This window comes from Haliotis asinina, chromosome 2, assembly GCF_037392515.1.
Source record: "Haliotis asinina isolate JCU_RB_2024 chromosome 2, JCU_Hal_asi_v2, whole genome shotgun sequence".
In the NCBI taxonomy this organism is placed as follows: Eukaryota; Metazoa; Mollusca; class Gastropoda; order Lepetellida; family Haliotidae; genus Haliotis; species Haliotis asinina.
The window spans coordinates 2523664-2546716 of NC_090281.1; the positions used below are offsets into that span (position 1 = coordinate 2523664).

A 23053-nucleotide genomic window follows, 5' to 3' on the forward strand; every position below is an offset into this window, starting at 1 on the left:
AAGTATAAAAATGTAATAGTAGGAACTAAAAACACAACTCACCGAGACGGGTGTTTTTTCCAACGACGCCATGGTTTGCTGCTTGACTTTCCGCTCGCGACCGAAAAATCTCCGAAGATGTCCGAACGCTGCTTAGTCAAGCCCACCGTGGGATGCAAGCGAGACACTGCAAAGGCGAGGTCCGCATATTGAGCATGCTTTTCTTGAATCTGGCCAATAACATTGCTGTCAGAAGGGACAGAAAATGAAATGATATAAAGATATTCATTGGCTCTATCAAAAAGAACATGGTCGTGTTTGTTGGCAGGAATTCTTCTGAGGCTGTATATGGACCTATTCCAAACATACATTTAAAGCTGCCATTTTCCATTCAGGACCGTACTGTGGATGACCTCGGAGTCAAAGCCACTGGCATTCCGACGACATAGTAGAAGCAGCGAGCCATGCCATCATGTCTTTCAGATATGCCGTTTGTGCCAGCATCCACTGACAAGGCGTTTCTTTAGCCGAGATGTATACTCGGTCGAAAGTTGGTCTTGAAAGTGGGCATTCTTGAGCTTGTCTCGAACTAGATGTACATGGTTTCGTTGTTACAATCAGCATATGTGCATCCGCTTCTCTTCACGCTGCATTCCTGCTTGGCAACGGCTCGAAGCATGGCAATCACGAATTAAAGAAGCAGGTATCCATAAATATCAATGCAATTACATGGACAGTCCAAAACATACTGGCAGTTTGTGCTAGGAACAGCCGGCTACTGTAGTATGAACCAAGCAGGAACTGTGGCCTAGGTTGGATATCCAGGGTGAAACGATTATCGTCACACATAACTGTTAAGCTTGATGTATTGCCGTTCAATATGCCCAAAGCCACTCCGTCCATCACCACGCAACCTCATCACGGAGCTTCAGGTACACAACTCGAGGAAAGTCATGATTTAACTAAAGCTTCAAACAGCTTAATGATTCCACAACCATTTCAGGTTAGTCAAGGGAATAACTTGTGCCTGTGCGTTTGTAGTTTATGCGCTTTATGAAAGACATTTAGAACATATACCAACTTCTTCATCGCTTGTTTCAGGGTTACCACTTGCAGCTGTACCAGGTTCACTCTGCATAATCATATTCTAACTTTCGCAGGTAAAGTCTGAGTGTTGATTCTGCCATTTACCAGGTGAACGATGTAAGTAGTAGCCTTCAAACATCGATACAAATAGATAAGTTGTTATCTGTGTGGATTAAAGGCTGTGACAAGGTTCGCAGTGCAATTCAAGGTTCAAGTCCCCTGGGAGCCACAGAATCGATGGGTTGAACTGATGACAGACATTGACTCAAACGAACATAAAATCATCGAATGCCAGGAAATTGTGGCAGTTATTTTGGCAAATGGTTGCATTATTACTTGCAAACAAGGATAAGCTGAACCGGCGCAGAGAGCTTGTTTCTTGTTAGCTGAACGTGTAAAACCACCAGAGTCAAATAGAAAGAGACTTTGGTCAGCAAAGTGATGTGACAAGTATGAGTAATACAGGAAAGTATCGACGTGCTATCCTTCTGATAGAACTTGGAAGAACCCCCTCAAGTGGGATATTGTAACACGGTATAAAGGTCTGACTGGCAAAAATGTCCGTAAACAGAATGAATTATTTTGTTATTTGTCACAAAGTAGTCGATCCAAACTAACATTTTCAGATTTTCATTTCCCGGAGACTGAGTAAGTGAGATCGCTGACTTCGGTTGCTGACGTTTTTGTGACTGGTGTGCTATACATTGTTAATAAAATGTATAAATATAATACAAGCCATGGTCTGTCGTTTTCATTATCAGTAAGGCTTTAAAGGTGTTTACACCGCGGCGTGCGGTGTGCCGTGCCGTGCCGTGTTGGTGAGCGACTGGTATCACAAAATACCATTTACTTTAGGATTACACAATGCCGCCCAGAAAGTGCTCACATGTAACATATGTTATACCCTGAACCGCAGAAAAACGTCACCCCTTTTTCAAATTAAATTGGTAATTAGTTTGATTCAAACACACGTGAATAACATAGTAATTGTCAGAAAGATCTCGAAACTGACATGTTTGATCATTACGCTTAAAGACGAATTTCAGAAGTTGCAAGTCAAAATGGCAAGTGGCGCGACAGTGCAATCCGAACGTTAAAAACATGGATCGCCTCCTTGAACGTTGACAACAGCCTTATATATCGCATGGCATGGGTGAGACGGTTGATGAAGGCCATTATAAGTTGTTCACTGGTCACGCGGGGACTATGACTTGATGTTTATGTTCCTTGAGCCCGAACGTTTCGTCAAATTTTATTGATTGCCATGCGAGGCACATCTTTTCGTAGCCATCGCTAGATCTTGCAGATGGAAAGGAAAACAAATTTAGAGTAGTCTCCCTCCCATCGATTTCCATTCGCAAGACATCTGTAATTTTCGTGCCTCATGTGTGCTTCAATGAAGTATCACCACGAAGTACCAAATGGGTTGCTATTGGCAGCGGGGTACATACCTCGGTTTGTAAGTGGGTTACACTGTACATAACAGAAGAGGGCGTTGCCAATCAGAAAGCGACATATATGTGTGCATGAGGTGAGATAAAGGAACTTGCGCCCAGAATTCGGTGACACGCCTGAGAGTGTTCAGCTGCAGTTGTCGGCATTGGTCGCACATCACCGAGCCGGGTCTGAATCTCGTCCCACAAGTGTTCTATCGTGTTTAAGTCTGGACTGATGGGAGGCCATTGAAGAGTTTGCATACCGTGTTAACAAGGAAAGTTTCTAGTTGTTCTGGCAGTGTGGGCACGTTTGTTGAAGACATGGTTTCCATAACGACCAAAATGTGGCACGACGAAGGGTCTCAGCGCTTGATCAATGTAGCAGGTAGATGTTACACCAATTCCCCTACCAGGACCAATATTCTGGAACACCATAATTCCTCGTTTGTGACTGAGAGCAATAGCATCCCACACCATTACACTCGGACCCCCCCACGAGTCTCTTTCCAGGACTATCATCTGCAAAATGCTCCCCGCGTCACCGTCACACTCTCGCTCTGCCATCTGCCGCCGAGACGCACTACCGGCTTTCATCGGAGAAGACTACAATCCGCCAGTGACGCCGATTCCGGTGATGTGTGGGCCATTGGAGACGAGCACGACTACGTCGAACAGTGAGAATCGGACCCGGTAAGGCCTGCTACATCTGACCTTTCTCTGTCTCAGACGCCTCTGCACTGTCGGCGTTGATTGGTCTCTGGAGGTTGCCATGACTGTCCGTGCAGGTTCCGCCCTTCCCCACCAGCGATTTTGCAGGTGATAATCTTACGATTTTACTTCAATATTGCCACTGGTGGTCTTCCACTATGAGGACGGTGTGCTGTGTTGCCAATCGCGAACCCGTGTCTTTTGCATTGTAAGAGGTCCATCCATTCGTGAGTATACACCAGACCGAGACCGACGTCTTCCTTCAGCCTGCATCTAATTACCCTTTAATAACCATCCAGGCTGTTTGATTTCCCACAATGGCAGGGAAACCTCTTTCTTGTCAGTTCTCTCAGCATCAACAACTTTTCAGGTCAAGTCATGTCACTCACAAAGGAAGTTTCCTAACCATGATCAAAATAAGTTGGGACACCAAGTGTTTGCGAAAAGGTGAACATACCCTGATCCACCAATGGAAGCCATCAACACACGCAAAGGCAAGCCGATTGTTCACCTAACGAAATGTCGGCACGTATGATACAGGTCTAAATAGGGAGTTTCATGGGACACAAGTTTGGTGCACATTTAGAAATTTCTTCAACAGGTCTAACACAAAATTTTGAAAGCTCTACTGAGGCCTTTAACACTGTTAAGACTCGTTTGGGGAACTGGTGGATACATACCAATATTTGGTAATTAACGTTTCCCAATCACATGGTTGTGTTACAATAACAAGAACGAAATTGACGCGTTTTGATTTTTTATATTTCATTCGTTAGTTTTTTATTCCTTATTTGAACAAGTGGTATGTTCTTAGGCTGCATAATGCCTGATCAGTTACAGATTTCTGAATGTACAATAGTTCGTTCAACTGAAAATGGGTGTGGCACAACCCCTCATGTTTGAATGGATCAGCATAGGCTCAGTATGTGATCATCCTCGTCGCGCCTCCAGCAATAGCTCCCACCACCTTTCTCGCTGCATTGCCAATCCAGTTCCAGACTGAGCGGAATCCATCTCTCAGTTTCAGACGCAGACCACGACCGACACACTTGGATGCAATGCCGTCATTATTGATACACACCACATACTGATTATCCCTGTCACCGGAGTAGAACATCACTGCAAGCAGTCTCCCATGCACCTCGAGACTTGCGTGCCTCCACACCCAGTTCGGCTCTTCAGCGATGAGGGACAGGCAGCACTGCAAGACCCGCCGATCACACGCCAACAACCTATGTCGCTGCCTTTGCATGAACAGGCTGATGTCAGAACAAGCAATGTATGGACTGCAGTTGATATTCTGAAAATGAAATGTGTTCAGTATTTTAGTCGATGTGGGGAGGAGAGAGCGAGAGTTTGGTAAACGTTGTTAAACTGTGGGATGAAGGTCTGGGTAGAGAGTTGAGTTGATATCCTGGTAATGGGTCCTGTGGAATCATTGGGGAGAGAATTCAGTTGAGATATGGACACCATAAAATGCACACAATCAGTACCTCCAGCACGACCACACCCACCTCCATCAGATCCACCACTGGTCAGCAAAGCTGCCACAACTAACACAATCAGCACCCCCAGTTCGACCACACCCACCTCCATCAGATCCACCACTGGTCAGCAAAGCTGCCACAACTAACACAATCAGCACCCCCAGTTCGACCACAACCACCTCCATCAGATCCACCACTGGTCAGCAAAGCTGCCACAACTAACACAATCAGCACCTCCAGTTCGACCACAACCACCTCCATCAGATCCACCACTGGTCAGCAAAGCTGCCACAACTAACACAATCAGCACCTCCAGTTCGACCACAACCACCTCCATCAGATCCACCACTGGTCAGCAAAGCTGCCACAACTAACACAATCAGCACCTCCAGTTCGACCACAACCACCTCCATCAGATCCACCACTGGTCAGCAAAGCTGCCACAACTAACACAATCAGTACCTCCAGCACGACCACAACCACCTCCATCAGATCCACCACTGGTCAGCAAAGCTGCCACAACTAACACAATCAGCACCTCCAGTTCGACCACAACCACCTCCATCAGATCCACCAGTGGTCAGCAAAGCTGCCACAACTAACACAATCAGCACCTCCAGTTCGACCACAACCACCTCCATCAGATCCACCACTGGTCAGCAAAGCTGCCACAACTAACACAATCAGCACCTCCAGTTCGACCACAACCACCTCCATCAGATCCACCACTGGTCAGCAAAGCTGCCACAACTAACACAATCAGCACCTCCAGTTCGACCACAACCACCTCCATCAGATCCACCAGTGGTCAGCAAAGCTGCCACAACTAACACAATCAGCACCCCCAGTTCGACCACACCCACCTCCATCAGATCCACCACTGGTCAGCAAAGCTGCCACAACTAACACAATCAGCACCTCCAGTTCGACCACAACCACCTCCATCAGATCCACCAGTGGTCAGCAAAGCTGCCACAACTAACACAATCAGCACCCCCAGTTCGACCACAACCACCTCCATCAGATCCACCACTGGTCAGCAAAGCTGCCACAACTAACACAATCAGCACCCCCAGTTCGACCACAACCACCTCCATCAGATCCACCACTGGTCAGCAAAGCTGCCACAACTAACACAATCAGTACCTCCAGCACGACCACAACCACCTCCATCAGATCCACCACTGGTCAGCAAAGCTGCCACAACTAACACAATCAGCACCTCCAGTTCGACCACAACCACCTCCATCAGATCCACCACTGGTCAGCAAAGCTGCCACAACTAACACAATCAGCACCTCCAGTTCGACCACAACCACCTCCATCAGATCCACCAGTGGTCAGCAAAGCTGCCACAACTAACACAATCAGCACCCCCAGTTCGACCACAACCACCTCCATCAGATCCACCACTGGTCAGCAAAGCTGCCACAACTAACACAATCAGCACCCCCAGTTCGACCACAACCACCTCCATCAGATCCACCACTGGTCAGCAAAGCTGCCACAACTAACACAATCAGCACCCCCAGTTCGACCACAACCACCTCCATCAGATCCACCACTGGTCAGCAAAGCTGCCACAACTAACACAATCATCATCATCATCATCATCATCATCATCATCATCATCATCATCTACCACAAGCCCCACCTGGAGCGCCACTAGCACAACGACCACCATCTCCTACTACCACCACCATGATTGACCGTAACAACACTCACCCCACATACAGTGTCGTCATCCTCTTCCTGAAAAACAAAACATCACATCTTGTAATGTGGTGGCAGTAGAGGCATATAGCGTCACAACTACAGCTTGCAGCTTCCCGTTTTCAACAATGTGACCATAACAGGAAGCATACAGTAACATTTGTCATCTAATGCATCCAGATATAAAAGAAGTGAATGAGTGAGTGAGTGAGTTTGAATTTATTTGTCACATGAGCAATATTGCAGCCATATCGTGACGAGAAACATCTAATTTACATGAATACTAAAATCAATAAATAAAAAACCTAAGAACCTCTCATCGAAGGACAGTAAAACACTAGACTGTCACAGATATGCACATAAACCTAGCACTGAAAGCTAAAACCTTGTAATTTCAGATGACAATACGATATAAAACACAGGCTACAGACCGCCAACAAGTGAAGGTAGATCATGGGGATGCTAGGGTCCATGGGGACTTACAGTACCTTTGCTACCTGCAGAGGCCAGATACGAAAGGAGTGGTTTTAAAGCAATCTGCACACTCTAGGTATATTGGCTTTATGTGTGAAAGTACACACATGAAACAATAGCAGCAAATCTAGCAATTATATTGTGCCAGTGACGGAAAATGCAATTGCATACTCACATATAGATGCACAGGAAACGTTTTCGAGGCACCCTAAAATTGAAAAATGAGGTACAAATTAACAATAGCAATGGGAACCTAAACAAGACCATTCTTAGTGTTACCTAGCCCGTCCTTGGTGTCACCCAGCCAGTCCCTGGTGTTACCTAATCTGCCCTTGGTGTTACCTAGCCCATCCCTGGTGTTACATAGCTCCGCCCTGGTGTTACCCAGCCCGTCCTTGGTGTTACATAGCTCCGCCCTGGTGTTACCCAGCCCGTCCCTGGTGTTACATAGCTCATCTCTGGTGTTACCTAGCCCGTCCCTGGTATTACCCATCCAGCCTGTGTCTAACGTTTACATGTCGAAGTTTCCCTTTCTGTTTTTTTTCAATAAAACCATTTTCTTGGGGTAAAAGGAGCAAGTATAGGTTTTTGTATGTGCCTATCTTGTACACGCCTACTACGTCCAGCTCTGTGAGCACAGCAGAGCACAGCACAGCACAGCACAGCACAGCACAGCACAGCACAGCACAGCACAGCACAGTGAGTGAGTTAATATGTATTAATACCTCGGCAATATTTCAGCCATATCGTTCAGAGAAGCAATTTGAATTGATACGTATAGTAGTAAACCTGTCGGAAGGGAAGTAAAGCAAATACAGTATCACAATTATATTCAAAACTAAAGATGAAAAGAGAGCACTCAACAGATATAAGACAACCTAACAAATGGGCTATAGATCGCCATTACCTAAGGTTGATCAGCATACAGTAGGGGCCATGGGAACATGCATTACTTTTGCAGGCACGTAGCAAGCCATTTTTTCCGTGTTTACAAGCAGAATAGGCTGCAAATAGCGATAATTATGAGAAAGCCCGGGCTTTTTCACGGTACCTATGACCTTTTTGGGGGCTACCTGCTTCGACACTGGCTGAATTTACACCATCACTTCAGATGCTTGAGGAGACAAATTTAGCCATAAATTAAATTGTTCCATGATGTCAATGAATACTGGACTGTGACCGGTTAATTAAAATCATTCAGAGGTATTCATGTAATCACGTGATACAGGTCTCTGATTTTCCGTGAACAACTATTTACTGATTTTCTGTAATGCAGGATCTGTCGTCTGCCCGCCAGAATGGTGCAGGGTACTTTACGGCGATTCTACTGTCGTAAATTACACATATATGTCTTTAGATTTACCGATGATCGGCTCGACACGTTACTTGGGACCGTTACTTGCGTACATCACAGAAATAGATGTTGCTTTTATACAAAATTACTTCACAGGCGTAGAAACAAATATTCAATCGAACCGCTTTCCAGCACAACGTCGTTTGCTTGCAGAATATTCATTCAGCAATAGACTGTTACACTATTTACATATTAAATTTATTATCAGTTTTCGTTGAGATTTTTTTATAAACATGAGTTTCCGAGGCATAATCGAGCGTATATGCATTACCTCATTTACAGATGTGAATTCTGCTCATTCATGAACGTCTATTTCAAATCAGGTATTGCTTTGAGATACAGTATAGACCGGGGCCTTCTCTCACAAAACACAAAGGTGATCGTAAGTCACAAAGGTAGCCTTAGTGCTGTGTGAAAGAATGGGAGTTGAGGTTAACCTTTCCTCTGTCAATACAAGCAAGTGCATGTATGAAGAGCACGTTAGGCACGGAAACACTTTCCTAACTGACTTGCTACATTATTGACAGTTCAATCTGTGTATTCCAGGAACCCACCAATAAAACCAACCTAAACTAGCACGCAGAACCTACCCGGAAGCTTGACATGTGTTGTCATGGCTATGTCCAATCAAATGCGACCCGACAGTTACGTATCACTAAATGTTGGCCAGCGTTCAACAATTTAAGGAAGAATGTGTTTGTGAGCTGGTTGTATCTATAGGCAACGTATGACTGTCATGCACCTAAAGGTTATATAGTAGCGGCATTGTCCTCCGAGTGCCGTGTTTTACTTGATACTGAGAGGAAATGTAGTAATAATTCTAGTCGATTTTACGACTTCGAGTACTAAAACTGAATGAGTTTGAACTAGCTTTAGACACTGACTGATACCCCCGCCCTCGCCCACCCCACCCACCCTTCCCCTTTCTCAACAGTGTGCACCCGACCCACCTTTCTCACAAGTGAGAGAATTTGTAAATTCTTAATAAAGCTTGAAGTGTGATCATCTGTCACAACTGACGATGCGTCGGGGGCTATGCATTGCCATTTGCAAGTGTGTTTCAGTCTTCATATTTGGTGAGTGACTGGGTGAGTGAGTGAGTGAGTGACAGGGTGAGTGATTGGGTGAGTGAGTTAAAATTTATCGTTACATCGGCAATGTTTCAGCCATATGGAGCAATTAATTTTATGCATAGTAATTAATGGATTATTGTAAAAACCTGTCAGTGAAGGACAGTAAAATAACTAGATTATCACAGATTCGAATTCAAAACTGGTTATGAGATCTAAAACAGTTTAACTATAGATGATAAGACAAGCTAAAAACAGGCTATATATATACAACTGAAGGTAGATCACCGTACAAGGGACCATGGGGACTTACAGTACATTTGCTTCCTGCATGAACCCTTACACCATCCCTTCTTCTGTTAACAATTTAGGAAAGCTAGCCATACATTAAAAGACACGTATTCTACGATTAAAAAAGTGGAAAGTTTACTTTGAATGCTTGTGGACTTACGTACCCCTTCAGGACATTTGTTTTATAGTACTTTAACCTCACTTGAAGATACAGTCACTAACAATCACAGTTACTAATTTACACTTCCAATCATAAAATATTTATCTATTTACAAATCATGTCACAAATCTAATTCTTTTAAAATGCAATAATTACATCCCTTGTGATGGAATATTCAACACAGTCAAGCAAGACATGCTTCACCAAGGGATGCAAAAAAGAGGATCTTCAGTTTTCAATCAAGTCTTTGAAGGGCATTTAGAAGTGAAATACATAAGAATGAAGATTTTTTTATGGGTATCCACTTCTTTATGTGAGAAAGACAACACAAGAAAACCCTGAAGGGCCTCCATGAGAAGAGAGAAATCAACGACATCATCTTCAACCAGCCGAACCCTATCAACTCCCAAGCCCCATACGGAAGAGCCACCATCAAGATCCACAAGAACCCGCCCAAAGCCCGTATCCTAGTCTGCTCAAGAGGTTCAGTTTTCTACAACACCGCCCAGTTCCCCACACGTCTCCTCGCTCCATTTGGCAAAGATGGCAAGTCCTACATCAGCGACTCTTCATCCTTTGTCAACCAGCTGAAAGAATCCAACCTCACAGGCACCATGGTCAGCTACGACGTCGTGGACCTCTTCACCAACATCCCACTAGAAGAAGCCCTGGACATCCTTCGCAGCAAGTTAGCCAACAGGATAGATGGCTTGGACACCCAGCTCACGATAGACAGCATCATCAACCTCGCCCGCAGCTGCTTTGACACCTCCTACTTCACATTCAATGGTAAGATATACAAGCAGATCCACGGTCTCCCCATGGGCTCACCTCTTTCTCCTCTCATTACAGAAATCTTCATGACCTCCTTCGAGGAAGCAGCCCTCTCCACAGCTCCGTTCCAGCCCCTCTGTTGGTACCGCAAAGTCGACGACATCTTCACCACCATCGCCAATGACAACGACCCAAGTGAGCTCCACAACCACCTCAACGACCAACATCCAAGAATCAAGTTCACCATGGAGACTGAGACCAACCAACACCTGCCCTTCCTCACCTCAGTATACCGCAAGCCGACGCACACCGACCAGTACATCCACTACAACTCCTGCCACCATCCTCAGATCAAGCAAGCTATCATCGCCACCCTTACCACATGTGCCAAAGCCCTCTGCCACCCCGATGCCCTAAACAATGAATTGGACCACCTCAGAAAGACATTCACCACACTCAACGGTTACCCTCCCCAGCTCGTCACAGCCGCCATCAACAAGACCCTGAAGGACCGAGAACAAACCTTCTCCCTCACCCATCAGAGTAACCATACCCTACCTTGGCCCCATCAGTCATCAAATATCACGCCTCATCAAGACCAAAGCCAGCATCGATGTCAACTTCTCCGGTGGCAAGACCATCAAGACCTACCTAAAAGCCAACGGTAAAGGACCCAGCTGTGAACACCCTAACCCGAGAAGATGCATCTACCAGATCCCTTGCAACTGTGGCGACCTATACATTGGAGAAACGCTGAGACCAATCAACACCAGAATGAAGGAACACCAGACCTCAGTCAGCAAACTCGACCAGAAATCGGCCATCTCGGAACACATTCTCAAGAACCCTGGACACTCAATTCGATGGGAGGACACTAGGATACTATCTACCAACAACAACAACTGGCACCAAAGGAAACTGCAAGAGGCCATCGAGATCCGGAGACAGAAACCAGCCATCAACCGCGACCAAGGAGTGTACCTACCAAGTGCCTGGGACTTATTGATAAATTAATCTCATCTATCTGTGTACATTCTATCTATGTAATTCATGTGTAGCCAATCTACCTGTGTACATCCTTATCTACTTGTGTTTGTACATCATCAACCCTCATGTATCATGCCCCCTATCATGTGTTATGCAAACATCATCCAATCATGCGTAATGTATCACCATTGGCTTCCATCCTTATCCCCAATCATGTACATCGTCCTTACCCCGTATCTGTGTTACGTAAACATATCCTATCATCTATAATGCATTACCATTGGCTTCCATCATTGTTATCATAACTGTCGGCTTCCTATCAGTGCTTGTTTATACTGGCTTCCAGCTTTCGTTAACTCATTCCACTTGTTACTTTGTTATTGTTTTACCTGTACATATAAATACAGCTCTGTATCCCTTTCTCAATCACCTGATGAAGGAGTAAGCATTAACTCCGAAACGTTGTGTTCTCACATACAGAAGTTGATATCCATAAAAAATCTTCATTCTTCAGTTTTCAATAGTTATCCCCATGCATACCGCAGTGCGACGCACATGACTGACAACGCAAGTAGGTGTAACCAACATAAGACTTCATTCCTTCTAATTTATTTATAAGAATTTGGGTGTCCAACTTTTCCTGCATCAGATCATGTTCTGATGCCAGGTTTATAATCACAGTATGGAATAAGAAGTGCTGTCACAGATTTGTTGAGTGCCGCCTTGACACCCAGATCGGCCATTGTGTTCGCAGAAATTCCAGCATGGCTGGGTAAGAAACAGAGGACAGATGCAAGATCACTATATCATTTAATAATTTCAAAATTAAAAGTGGATGGTTGCAAAAGGGATTTTTAATAGCCCGAAAGATAGGCATGAAAGATAGTCTGGTGATTGAGTGAGTGAGTGTAGCTGACCAGGGTCTAATACGACTTGCGAACGCTTTACTCCTATAGCCCATGCTCAAATGTTTTACAGAAGGTTAACGTTTTTATGACTAAAGTTCACTCACTTACACGGTAACTCACAGAACGAAGGAACACGCGAACCATATAGAAACAGAACTAAAAGTCGTAAGTAATATGTGTATATTCGAAGATTAGGATTTGTATAGCCTTTTCTCATTACGCGTTGATTTTTCCACGTTTTCGCGTTTAATGGATCGAAGTATTTATAACCGTGACTATATTTTAAAACACATTCTATACCACTCAGATATTTTGATGTCTATACTGAACGATGTTTTCTCATCATGAAGATATAGTGACGGTTTGTTAACCCGCATGCTGTCCTTAAAAAACGTAATGAACCCATCCGCTCCCCTTGGGGTGAGTTAGCATTTACTTAGGCAGTATGTATCAATTTCTTAGCGAGATCACAGAGCTTTACTCGAGGAAAGTGTTGCAAACCTTGTACCCATATGGGTGATCGACTCCGAGCCAACAACTACACATTGGGCCTCACATAATTAACGTTTCGAAAAATCACCGATATGTAGCAAAAACCACGAAAACGTAAAGATTTCTAATCAAGAGGGAAATTTTTACTTACGCTTCCCATTTTCTCAGTTGTTGTTCGGGTAGATGTTAGCAGGGTACGTCCCAGTATTTTGTTTGTTTCTTGGTATCACTGGTGCTATAAATATATTTCCACGAAACGATCCCGTGTATGGTGTCCGCCTGACAGACTGGTTCAGCCGCTGCCCCATCTATCCGGAACAAGGCAGACATGGGCAACACGGTATGTTGGTTCCATTTTGTTGATACGACTTCATATAGGTATATTTTGTAAACACTCGCTGCGATATGTTTCCTGTTGTTGATGAGGTGATTTACGTTTGATGTTTGCCTGTTGAGAGAATTCGTGACATTGCTGTGGTAATAGATTATGAAGAGACACGTTCTGCCCTTATATTCTTGATTACACGTTATTGTGAATCATTAGCATGACTGTAGTGTATTTTTGCTATTCTCGAGTACATAACTGTCGGTTTTGTTGGAACCGGAAGGTTCACAATCACAACTTGGCGTTAATGCAAGCGAAGGCATGGAGCATTAGGTTTTTCTATTCTGGTCGGAACAAAGGATATACGTGTGTTTTGGTTCAAAATGTCGAATTTTAAACGAAGTCAACTACCCCTCCCCAACCCCTCAACTACCCCCTCCCCTCCACACACCCCCACGCCCACCCCCACCCCATTTGTCCTGATAGTTTACTAAATAACTATTGCAGCTACGTGGAATGAACTGTAAACTGTGCACCCCGACTCCCCTACCTGCACTGTGCACCCCGACTCCCCTACCTGCACTGTGCTCCCCGACTCCCCTACCTGCACTGTGCACCCCGACTCCCCTACCTGCACTGTGCACCCCTACTCCCCTACCCCCTTTTCTCAAAAAGCTGTATCCGCCCTATAAAATATCTGAATATCAACAGCATAGACACGTACACTACATAGTATGACACCTCGTTGGCAGGATTATTTTGGCCGATGGTGTAAATGATATTGCTGATCACTTTAAGTAGTCCAGTCAACAAGATCTTTTGCCGAGTCCACCTTCCTAGTATTGCCAGCAAGCCGTGAGCATGTTTGGATGTCTTTCATTGGCAACGACCTAAATGTATAAGTCCTGAAACAAAGTCAGTAGACATATCCACACACCATGGAAGACTGTCTGTATAGTGACAGACACAAAGTTCTGAAAGTATCCAGTGTACGTAGTTGTTCGCGAGCAGACGGATTTAACATGGCGTGGAGTGTGATTGATTTCAGAATTCTGTAATACTATAGTTTGTTATGCTGTTGACGAACTCATGCAGGTATCCGCAGTGTCCGGACGTGGCGTGCAAATCGCTTGTGGGTTACGTTTAGAAGTAATAATTTTCACTGTAGACAACGGTCCATGTCGAGCGTCTAATGGGATATTTTGTTTCTTTGAACCTGGTATATATGGAGTATATGTTCTGCACTTGCTTTAATACTATCCTCATGTCTGACGCTGGTTTCGTCAAACAAAAGGATGAAATGGACATTGAATTACTCTCACCGTTGTTTCAGGTGGAGTACCAAAAAAAATCGTCAGCGCTTGAACCAGCTGTATCGGTGAGTGATTCTGTCATGTTAGAATATCCAGAAGACCGATTCAGGCTAATACCCCAGTAACATGTGCATGCAATCATTTATACCTTGACAACATGTGCAAACAATCATTTAGACCTTGACAGCATGCGTATACAAACATTTATAAACTGAAAACGTGTATACACTCATTTATACCCTGACAACATGTGTATACACCCATTTATTTCCTGACATGTGTATACGCTCATTTATTACCTGACATGTGTATACACCCATTTATTTCCTGACATGTGTATACGCTCATTTATTACCTGACATGTGTATACACTCATTTATTATTACACGATGCCATTTAGAAAGTGGTCAAATGCAACATATGTCATATTTGGGATTTCACTTTCTTAGTAAAGTACAAATTCTAGTACTTTTTTCGGTTGAGTCCCATCCGGGATTCGAACCCGCACCCTCAGAGTCAGGCACCTAATCGCCAGCACACAAAGTCAGCTGCCTAGCCCGCTCAGCCACCGCGACTTCCACAAAAATGAAAGTCGGACAACTGGTAGTCTAGACTGCGTACTTTGTGTACCCCTCTGATGAGTGTAAATTGGCACGGCTCCCACGGCCGAAAGCTATGATTACACGATGCCATTTAGAAAGTGGTCAAATGCAACATATGTCCTATTTGGGATTTCACTTTCTTAGTAAAATACAAATTCTAGTACTTTTTCGGTTGAGTCCCATCCGGGATTCGAACCCGCACCCTCAGAGTCAGGCACCTAATCGCCAGCACACGAATCCCGGATGGGACTCAACCGAAAAAAGTACTAGAATTTGTATTTGTATTCGTGTGCTGGCGATTAGGGTGCGGGTTCGAATCCCGGATGGGACTCAACCGAAAAAGTACTAGAATTTGTACTTTACTAAGAAAGTGAAATCCCAAATATGACATATGTTGCATTTGACCACTTTCTAAATGGCATCGTGTAATCATAGCTTTCGGCCGTGGGAGCCGTGCCAATTTACACTCATCAGAGGGGTACACAAAGTACGCAGTCTAGACTACCAGTTGTCCGACTTTCATTTTTGTGGAAGTCGCGGTGACTGAGCGGGCTAGGCGGCTGACTTTGTGTGCTGGCGATTAGGTGCCTGACTCTGAGGGTGCGGGTTCGAATCCCGGATGGGACTCAACCGAAAAAAGTACTAGAATTTGTACTTTACTAAGAAAGTGAAATCCCAAATATGACATATGTTGTACTCATTTATTACCTGACATGTGTATACACTCATTTATTACCTGACAACACGTGTATACACTCATTTATTACCTGACAACACGTGTATACACTCATTTATTACCTGATAACATGTGTATACACTCATTTATTACCTGACAACACGTGTATACACTCATTTATTACCTGACAACACGTGTATACACTCATTTATTACCTGACAACACGTGTATACACTCATTTATTACCTGACAACACGTGTATACACTCATTTATTACCTGACAACACGTGTATACACTCATTTATTACCTGACAACACGTGTATACACTTATTTATTACCTGACAACACGTGTATACACTCATTTATTACCTGACAACATGTGTATACACTTATTTATTACCTGACAACACGTGTATACACTTATTTATTACCTGACAACATGTGTATACACTCATTTATTACCTGACAACACGTGTATACACTCATTTATTACCTGACAACACGTGTATACACTCATTTATTACCTGACAACACGTGTATACACTCATTTATTACCTGACAACACGTGTATACACTCATTTATTACCTGATAGCATGTGTATACACTCATTTATTACCTGACAACACGTGTATACACTCATTTATTACCTGACAACACGTGTATACACTCATTTATTACCTGACAACACGTGTATACACTCATTTATTACCTGACAACACGTGTATACACTCATTTATTACCTGACAACACGTGTATACACTCATTTATTACCTGACAACACGTGTATACACTTATTTATTACCTGACAACACGTGTATACACTTATTTATTACCTGACAACATGTGTATACACTCATTTATTACCTGACAACACGTGTATACACTCATTTATTACCTGACAACACGTGTATACACTCATTTATTACCTGACAACACGTGTATACACTCATTTATTACCTGACAACACGTGTATACACTCATTTATTACCTGACAACACGTGTATACACTCATTTATTACCTGACAACACGTGTATACACTCATTTATTACCTGACAACACGTGTATACACTTATTTATTACCTGACAACACGTGTATACACTCATTTATTACCTGACAACACATGTATACACTTATTTATTACCTGACAACACGTGTATACACTTATTTATTACCTGACAACACGTGTATACACTCATTTATTACCTGACAACACGTGTATACACTTATTTATTACCTGACATGTGTATACACTCATTTATTACCTGACAACACGTGTATACACTCATTTATTACCTGACAACACGTGTATACACTTATTTATTACCTGACAACACGTGTATACACTCATTTATTACCTGACAACACGTGTATACACTTATTTATTACCTGACAACACGTGTATACACTCATTTATTACCTGACAACACGTGTATACACTCATTTATTACCTGACAACACGTGTATACACTCATTTATTACCTGACAACACGTGTATACACTCATTTATTACCTGACAACACGTGTATACACTCATTTATTACCTGACAACACGTGTATACACTCATTTATTACCTGACAACACGTGTATACACTTATTTATTACCTGACAACACGTGTATACACTCATTTATTACCTGACAACATGTGTATACACTCATTTATTACCTGACAACACGTGTATACACTTATTTATTACCTGACAACACGTGTATACACTTATTTATTACCTGACAACATGTGTATACACTCATTTATTACCTGACAACACGTGTATACACTCATTTATTACCTGACAACACGTGTATACACTTATTTATTACCTGACATGTGTATACACTCATTTATTACCTGACAACACGTGTATACACTTATTTATTACCTGACAACACGTGTATACACTTATTTATTACCTGACAACATGTGTATACACTTATTTATTACCTGACAACATGTGTATACACTTATTTATTACCTGACAACATGTGTATACACTCATTTATTACCTGACAACACGTGTATACACTCATTTATTACCTGACAACACGTGTATACACTCATTTATTACCTGACATGTGTATACACTCATTTATTACCTGACAACATGTGTATATAATCATGTATTACCCATAGAGTGAAACATAACCGAGTACATAAACATCATATGTTGCACACGTGTAATAAACCCTAAAACGAATTTTATTGGTCAGTTATCCGTCCGTGACCTCCATGACCCCACTGGAATGAGGAACTACTTATTTATTCATAACCTTTTACTACACATTTACTACGTATGTTCAGTCTCGCTACTACGAGAACAAACCAATGAAATGCTATCAAATACAAAACGTTACAAACAAACAATGTTCACACACTGTGTTTATTGATATGAGATTTAAAGAAAAGGTAAAAATAAACACGGCTCGATAAGGACAAGCGGAGCACACGTCAATGGCGACAAACGGCTAACTAATCACAGTGCCCGCAAACATTTGATTCAGAAGTTGCAAGACAATAACGTAGCTCCAATGCAAATCATGCAAGTGTCTGGACATAAAAAATGCACAGAGTGTGAAGAATTATTCACGCCTTTCTGATGCACAACAATGGGAAAGTGGGAAATCTATTGTCTTCGACCGGAAATCAGCTTGCCATGTTTTCATGCTCGCGTCGCGCGTCTTCAGTCGTTCCGTCATCGGCAGTTTGTTCGAAACAAATCCAACATCCCACTGCATGTTGTACACAAACACAAGCAAAGCCTTGTCTGGTGATGTTGTTCACACTATCTTCGGAGGTCCAATATACGGGGGGGACATTCCACATCAAAAGTGACAAGTCTTCAATGGCATTGAGTGAGACCGAGCCGTTACAAACCGCCGCCGTGTTGCTCGCTCTCCTCTCAGTGACTCCTGACGACGAATAACTTTCCCATTAACAAAGTTTCCAGTTATACAATTCTTGCAGTTACTTAAGTTGATAAAGATTAAAATTCACTTCAAAATGTGTATTTTTCTAGTCATCGTGCAAGAGCAGATAGTCAATATGTCAGTTTTCTTAGTAGCATAACACAGGGACTTTACGTCCATAGTGTCGTATCACTGTACTCTTACGCGAACTTGACCTTTACGTCAAGCGACAACAGCTGATTTCGTTTTACGTGGAGTTGTTTAGAAATAAAAGTTAGATACAAATGGATAATAAAGAAATTAACACACTCGCGAGTGTGTCATATTGTTTTTACGAAACTCGTGTCAGAAAAGTCCACATTTCCCTCGTTCTCGCTCGGGAAATATGTATTTTTTCTGACACTCGTTTCGTAAAAACAATATGACACACTCGCGAGTGTATTAATCTCTCTTTATAACCTGACATTTGAATGCAGTAAATTATAACGTGACATTTGTATGCAGTGATTATAAAGTGACATGTTTGTACAATCAGTCTTTACCTCAATCCAACACGAGAGATGCAATGTGCTTCATGTCTGACTTGCTTCAGGTGACCGATGCTATCCACGAATCTTGACGACTGACAAATTCACGAAGGACAGATAATCCGGCCTCCCACGTAATGTGTAGTTTATTGTGTTTATTACCCATCGTGAAATCTAATTACAAGCTGATGAGAGTCTTACTGTCACCCTTTAGGAATGAGAAAGCCACATATTACAGTCCGGGGTTTTTTTTCATTTCATTCATCCGATGAATTGCTCACTAACACGAACTGCTAGTGGTTGCACCTAAACCAAATTTCGCACAGTCACACGATATCGACAGACCAACTCTGTCGATTTGTCTTATAATTTTGGACACCTGAATGAAAAAGTGTTTTTTAAAATAAACGATCATTATTTGAAGGTCACTTTTTGCTAATTTTTACGAGAGGGGACCACTAGTTGGTAGAACATATTTTGGATAAAATATCAGAATTATTACATCTTTCACATTCTTCAATATAATCAAACAAAGATCGATGACTTAAGTGTACTGGATTCAACAAAGCTTTCAAACATTCACACCAACTATCAATTTAATGGATGAATCATTTTCTCTCACATATAAGAGACATAACAAAGATATAAAAATTTACACCCAAACAATTCACAATCTGTTTCGAAAACAGCTGATCTAATCTCATCAACAACACGCTCTTTATACTGCTTATATATATGTCATGTTGAACATGACGTCCCCAGCTTCATTCTCTTCCCACATAGACTACTTCTGTCAAACATAGGAAGATATGACTGGAGTAACCACTGTGGGGAGAGAATGCCCCAGCTTATGATACCTCAAAACATGAGGGAAGGTCCTCCCTATGGCAAATGCAAATCGTATTCGTATTGAAAGATATTTTCAATTGTTTTAAAGATATACTGATTCGAAGAGAATTAAGGTAATTATAGATGTCCCCAATAAAATCCATGATATCGCGAATTGAATTAAGGATATGTTGAGTCATATTAATGATATCCTAAAAGGAATTGCTGATATCTTGAATTGAAATAGAGATATCTGGAAACTAATTAGACATCTCAAATAGAGAAAATGTTCTGGGGAGTGTCTGATATCTTAATTGTTTTAAATATATCTTGAATTGAATTTGATAAAACAATTTCCAGATATCCGTTAATACTTCCGGAAACTTCGGGTAACCAGTACAACTTATACATGCCAATATCTGCGATGCGGTCCTATACAGTGAAGACATGACCTAGGATGGTCATGTAGCCGGGAACACCGACTGTATAAATCCTACTCAGATAGGACTGTATAGCTGAAATACTGCCGATGCGATGTACAACTCAACACAACCCTATTCAGGCTTTCATGGTAGATTACCTCTCGTATTTTCTTGAGATATTCTAGAAATCTTTCTCGTGGGTTTTGACTGAGAAGGTGATATCATCATGAGTATGATGTCACAATTAGTGACAATGGCGGGAGACGTGAAACGTAGTCATTGGAAACGATACGACGTTAGAAACAATAGTAGTGAACATGTATGCATTATGGTTTCAGAGCTCAAATACTGAGTTACATTAATAGGGATACAAAATTATACTTTTTAATTGAGCTTAGGTTTAAACAGCCTTATGAACGTTGTTTTTTTTTCATCCGTATTTTTTATCATTGTCAAACAAATGACAAAACGGAAAGATTGTAAGCTGACCATTTCCGCATTCGTCAATGCGTTTGCTTTCAATTATACATCGCACATTAGGATCTCGAATGTGCTGTGTGTGCAGTGGCTCAGTCCTTCAGTTGTATTCCAGTTTCTCCAATGTAATGTTCACCACAGCCGCACATTTTAAAACATATGTAACATTTTTGTTGTGGCAGTTGATGTTGGTTTTAATAGTAAATATCGTGCCTATATATGGGTATAGCCCTGTCTCTCGCTCGGGAAATACCAACCTTTAGTCACTGGTGTTGTAACCGTCATGAACATAGTATGACACGGGTACTCTTTAATATCTCTCTGTATAAATACTGTTATTTCACCTCCTTACTGTATCCCCAAGTGCTGTTGGCATTTACCGGTGACCAGGCCGCTGCCTTATTAGGGAGTACACGACGTACCGCGGTACATACTTACTGCTTCATCCTGTTAAAGAGTTGCCAGCCATACAACTCTCCTCCCTAAATCACAATCGATGATATGTAATGGCATGTAACGCGGGGGATAATGTTGCCGGAGCATAACTCAAACATTGTTCAATACTTTAAAAAAAGGTATTTATATGAAACAGAACCTAAAGTGGTGAATTAACCTGTTTGCATTCTCTCATTTACATTTTTCTTGGTTTCCACAGAAATGTTTTGGACTTTGAGGACTTGGGTTTCGTTTCCGTACCACAACTCAAAAACCATTCAATATCTGTTTACAAGATGTGACAGGTATATCACGCAAATCTTAGAGTAGGGTCCTTTGCTGATTGCAGAGTTTTGGCTTTTATGTTTTTTCTGATTTCCATGGAAACGATTTGGACTTAAAATAAGTTGGACTTTAAGTAACTGTCAGATGATTTGTGCTTTCAAATGTATTGGGAGCCTGGTGGATTTGTCATCTTCTGATGCCACTTCGTCCCGTCAATGAGTTTGTCTCCATCATTTGTTGAGTCATGTACTTCCTGTTTCAGATGCAAGTGCAGGAAGTCAACAAGAGGACACTGGGGAAACTGATCATCAAGACTGTAGGCCATGAGGGTACAGAGACAGATGAAGAGGGGACGTATCTACGGCGACAGATACAAGTCTGTATCTCTAACCTGGAACATTACCGGCCTGCAGTGTGGCGGGATGCCATCGTGACGTTTATTGGTTTACAGGGCCATGAATACACAGTAGTCTCCGGCCGTGGCCATCACAGATTCATGGTACACCTGGACGCTCGAGACCAAATTACCTTTACTAAACTGAAATGACTAGATGTCCCTATCACAAAATATTGTGAGAGTAGGTGCTACAGCTATGTTATTGTTATTCTGCTGTAGCCTTATGTCGCCATCATGGATACAACATATCACAAGTGTCTACTTCTATTCTCTTTACTTTTATCAAAGATTGAAACAGCACTCTATGTCAATGTCAATAATGTATTAACCTATTACACAACAGCAGGCACAACACGGCTTGTCTGTCTATTTCAGCCCATTGGCCGTTTACGTCACTAGGGGATTCTCTGTTGACCTGAGAGCATCAGATGCAAACCTGCGTGTTTTCTGGGCTCCATTCTTTTCCTTAGAAAGGTCTTAATTTGCACTTAATGATCTTCCGATATATCGTGAAACTTGGATAGCTGTGTTATAATAAAGTATTTTTTTCGACAATGGTATCGTTACGTTGGGTTTTTCATGATATTGACAGTCTCACCACCTCCTGTTGATCACTGGATTGTCTTGTCTAGCTTTACTGACCACCCACATATAGCTGAGATATTGCTGACTGCGGCGTTACAGAACAAAAGAAAGAAAGCATAACCACCAACTATATCCTGACTATTGTTCCTTGCCGGTTGCAGACCACAATAGCACCACTTGTGTTGCGTGTTCCAGGTTCCACACCGTCTTATCTATAAGACGATCGACCAGTTTGGCTGAAAACAGACTAAGACGGTTTGGAGATTTCACATGCTCTGTCCGACATGATGCGTATTACTTCAATGATCCTGGCACACCACACTCTCAACAGTGTGTTTGTTCATTTATTTGTTTG

The 23053-nt window shown here is 42.4% G+C and overlaps 2 protein-coding genes across 2 annotated transcripts; one reads left to right on the forward strand and one right to left on the reverse strand.

Annotated features, from left to right (window-relative positions):
* Positions 1 to 3949: 3949 nt before the first annotated feature.
* On the reverse strand, positions 3950 to 13231 carry LOC137273133 (uncharacterized). The gene is made up of 4 exons (XM_067805602.1): positions 13071 to 13231; positions 7059 to 7091; positions 6422 to 6448; positions 3950 to 4509 (listed from the first exon to the last, which is right to left on the reverse strand). The coding sequence occupies exons 1-4, from the start codon at positions 13077 to 13079 to the stop codon at positions 4129 to 4131; spliced, it is 450 nt and encodes a 149-aa protein (XP_067661703.1). The 5' UTR covers positions 13080 to 13231; the 3' UTR covers positions 3950 to 4128.
* On the forward strand, positions 13163 to 22668 carry LOC137273136 (uncharacterized). Its single transcript, XM_067805605.1, has 3 exons — positions 13163 to 13259; positions 14578 to 14622; positions 21979 to 22668. The coding sequence occupies exons 1-3, from the start codon at positions 13248 to 13250 to the stop codon at positions 22261 to 22263; spliced, it is 342 nt and encodes a 113-aa protein (XP_067661706.1). The 5' UTR covers positions 13163 to 13247; the 3' UTR covers positions 22264 to 22668.
* Positions 22669 to 23053: the final 385 nt, after the last annotated feature.

Bases quoted from the DNA above. Each gene is read 5' to 3' on its own strand.
- LOC137273133 (XM_067805602.1), bottom strand. The intron at 6,449-7,058 runs GTGAGTATGCAA...TTTGTTTTTCAG, and splicing joins CGTTTCCTGTGCATCTATAT to GAAGAGGATGACGACACTGT. The intron at 4,510-6,421 runs GTGAGTGTTGTT...TTTCATTTTCAG, and splicing joins ATGACGACACTGTATGTGGG to AATATCAACTGCAGTCCATA.
- LOC137273136 (XM_067805605.1), top strand. The intron at 14,623-21,978 runs GTGAGTGATTCT...TTCCTGTTTCAG, and splicing joins CGCTTGAACCAGCTGTATCG to ATGCAAGTGCAGGAAGTCAA.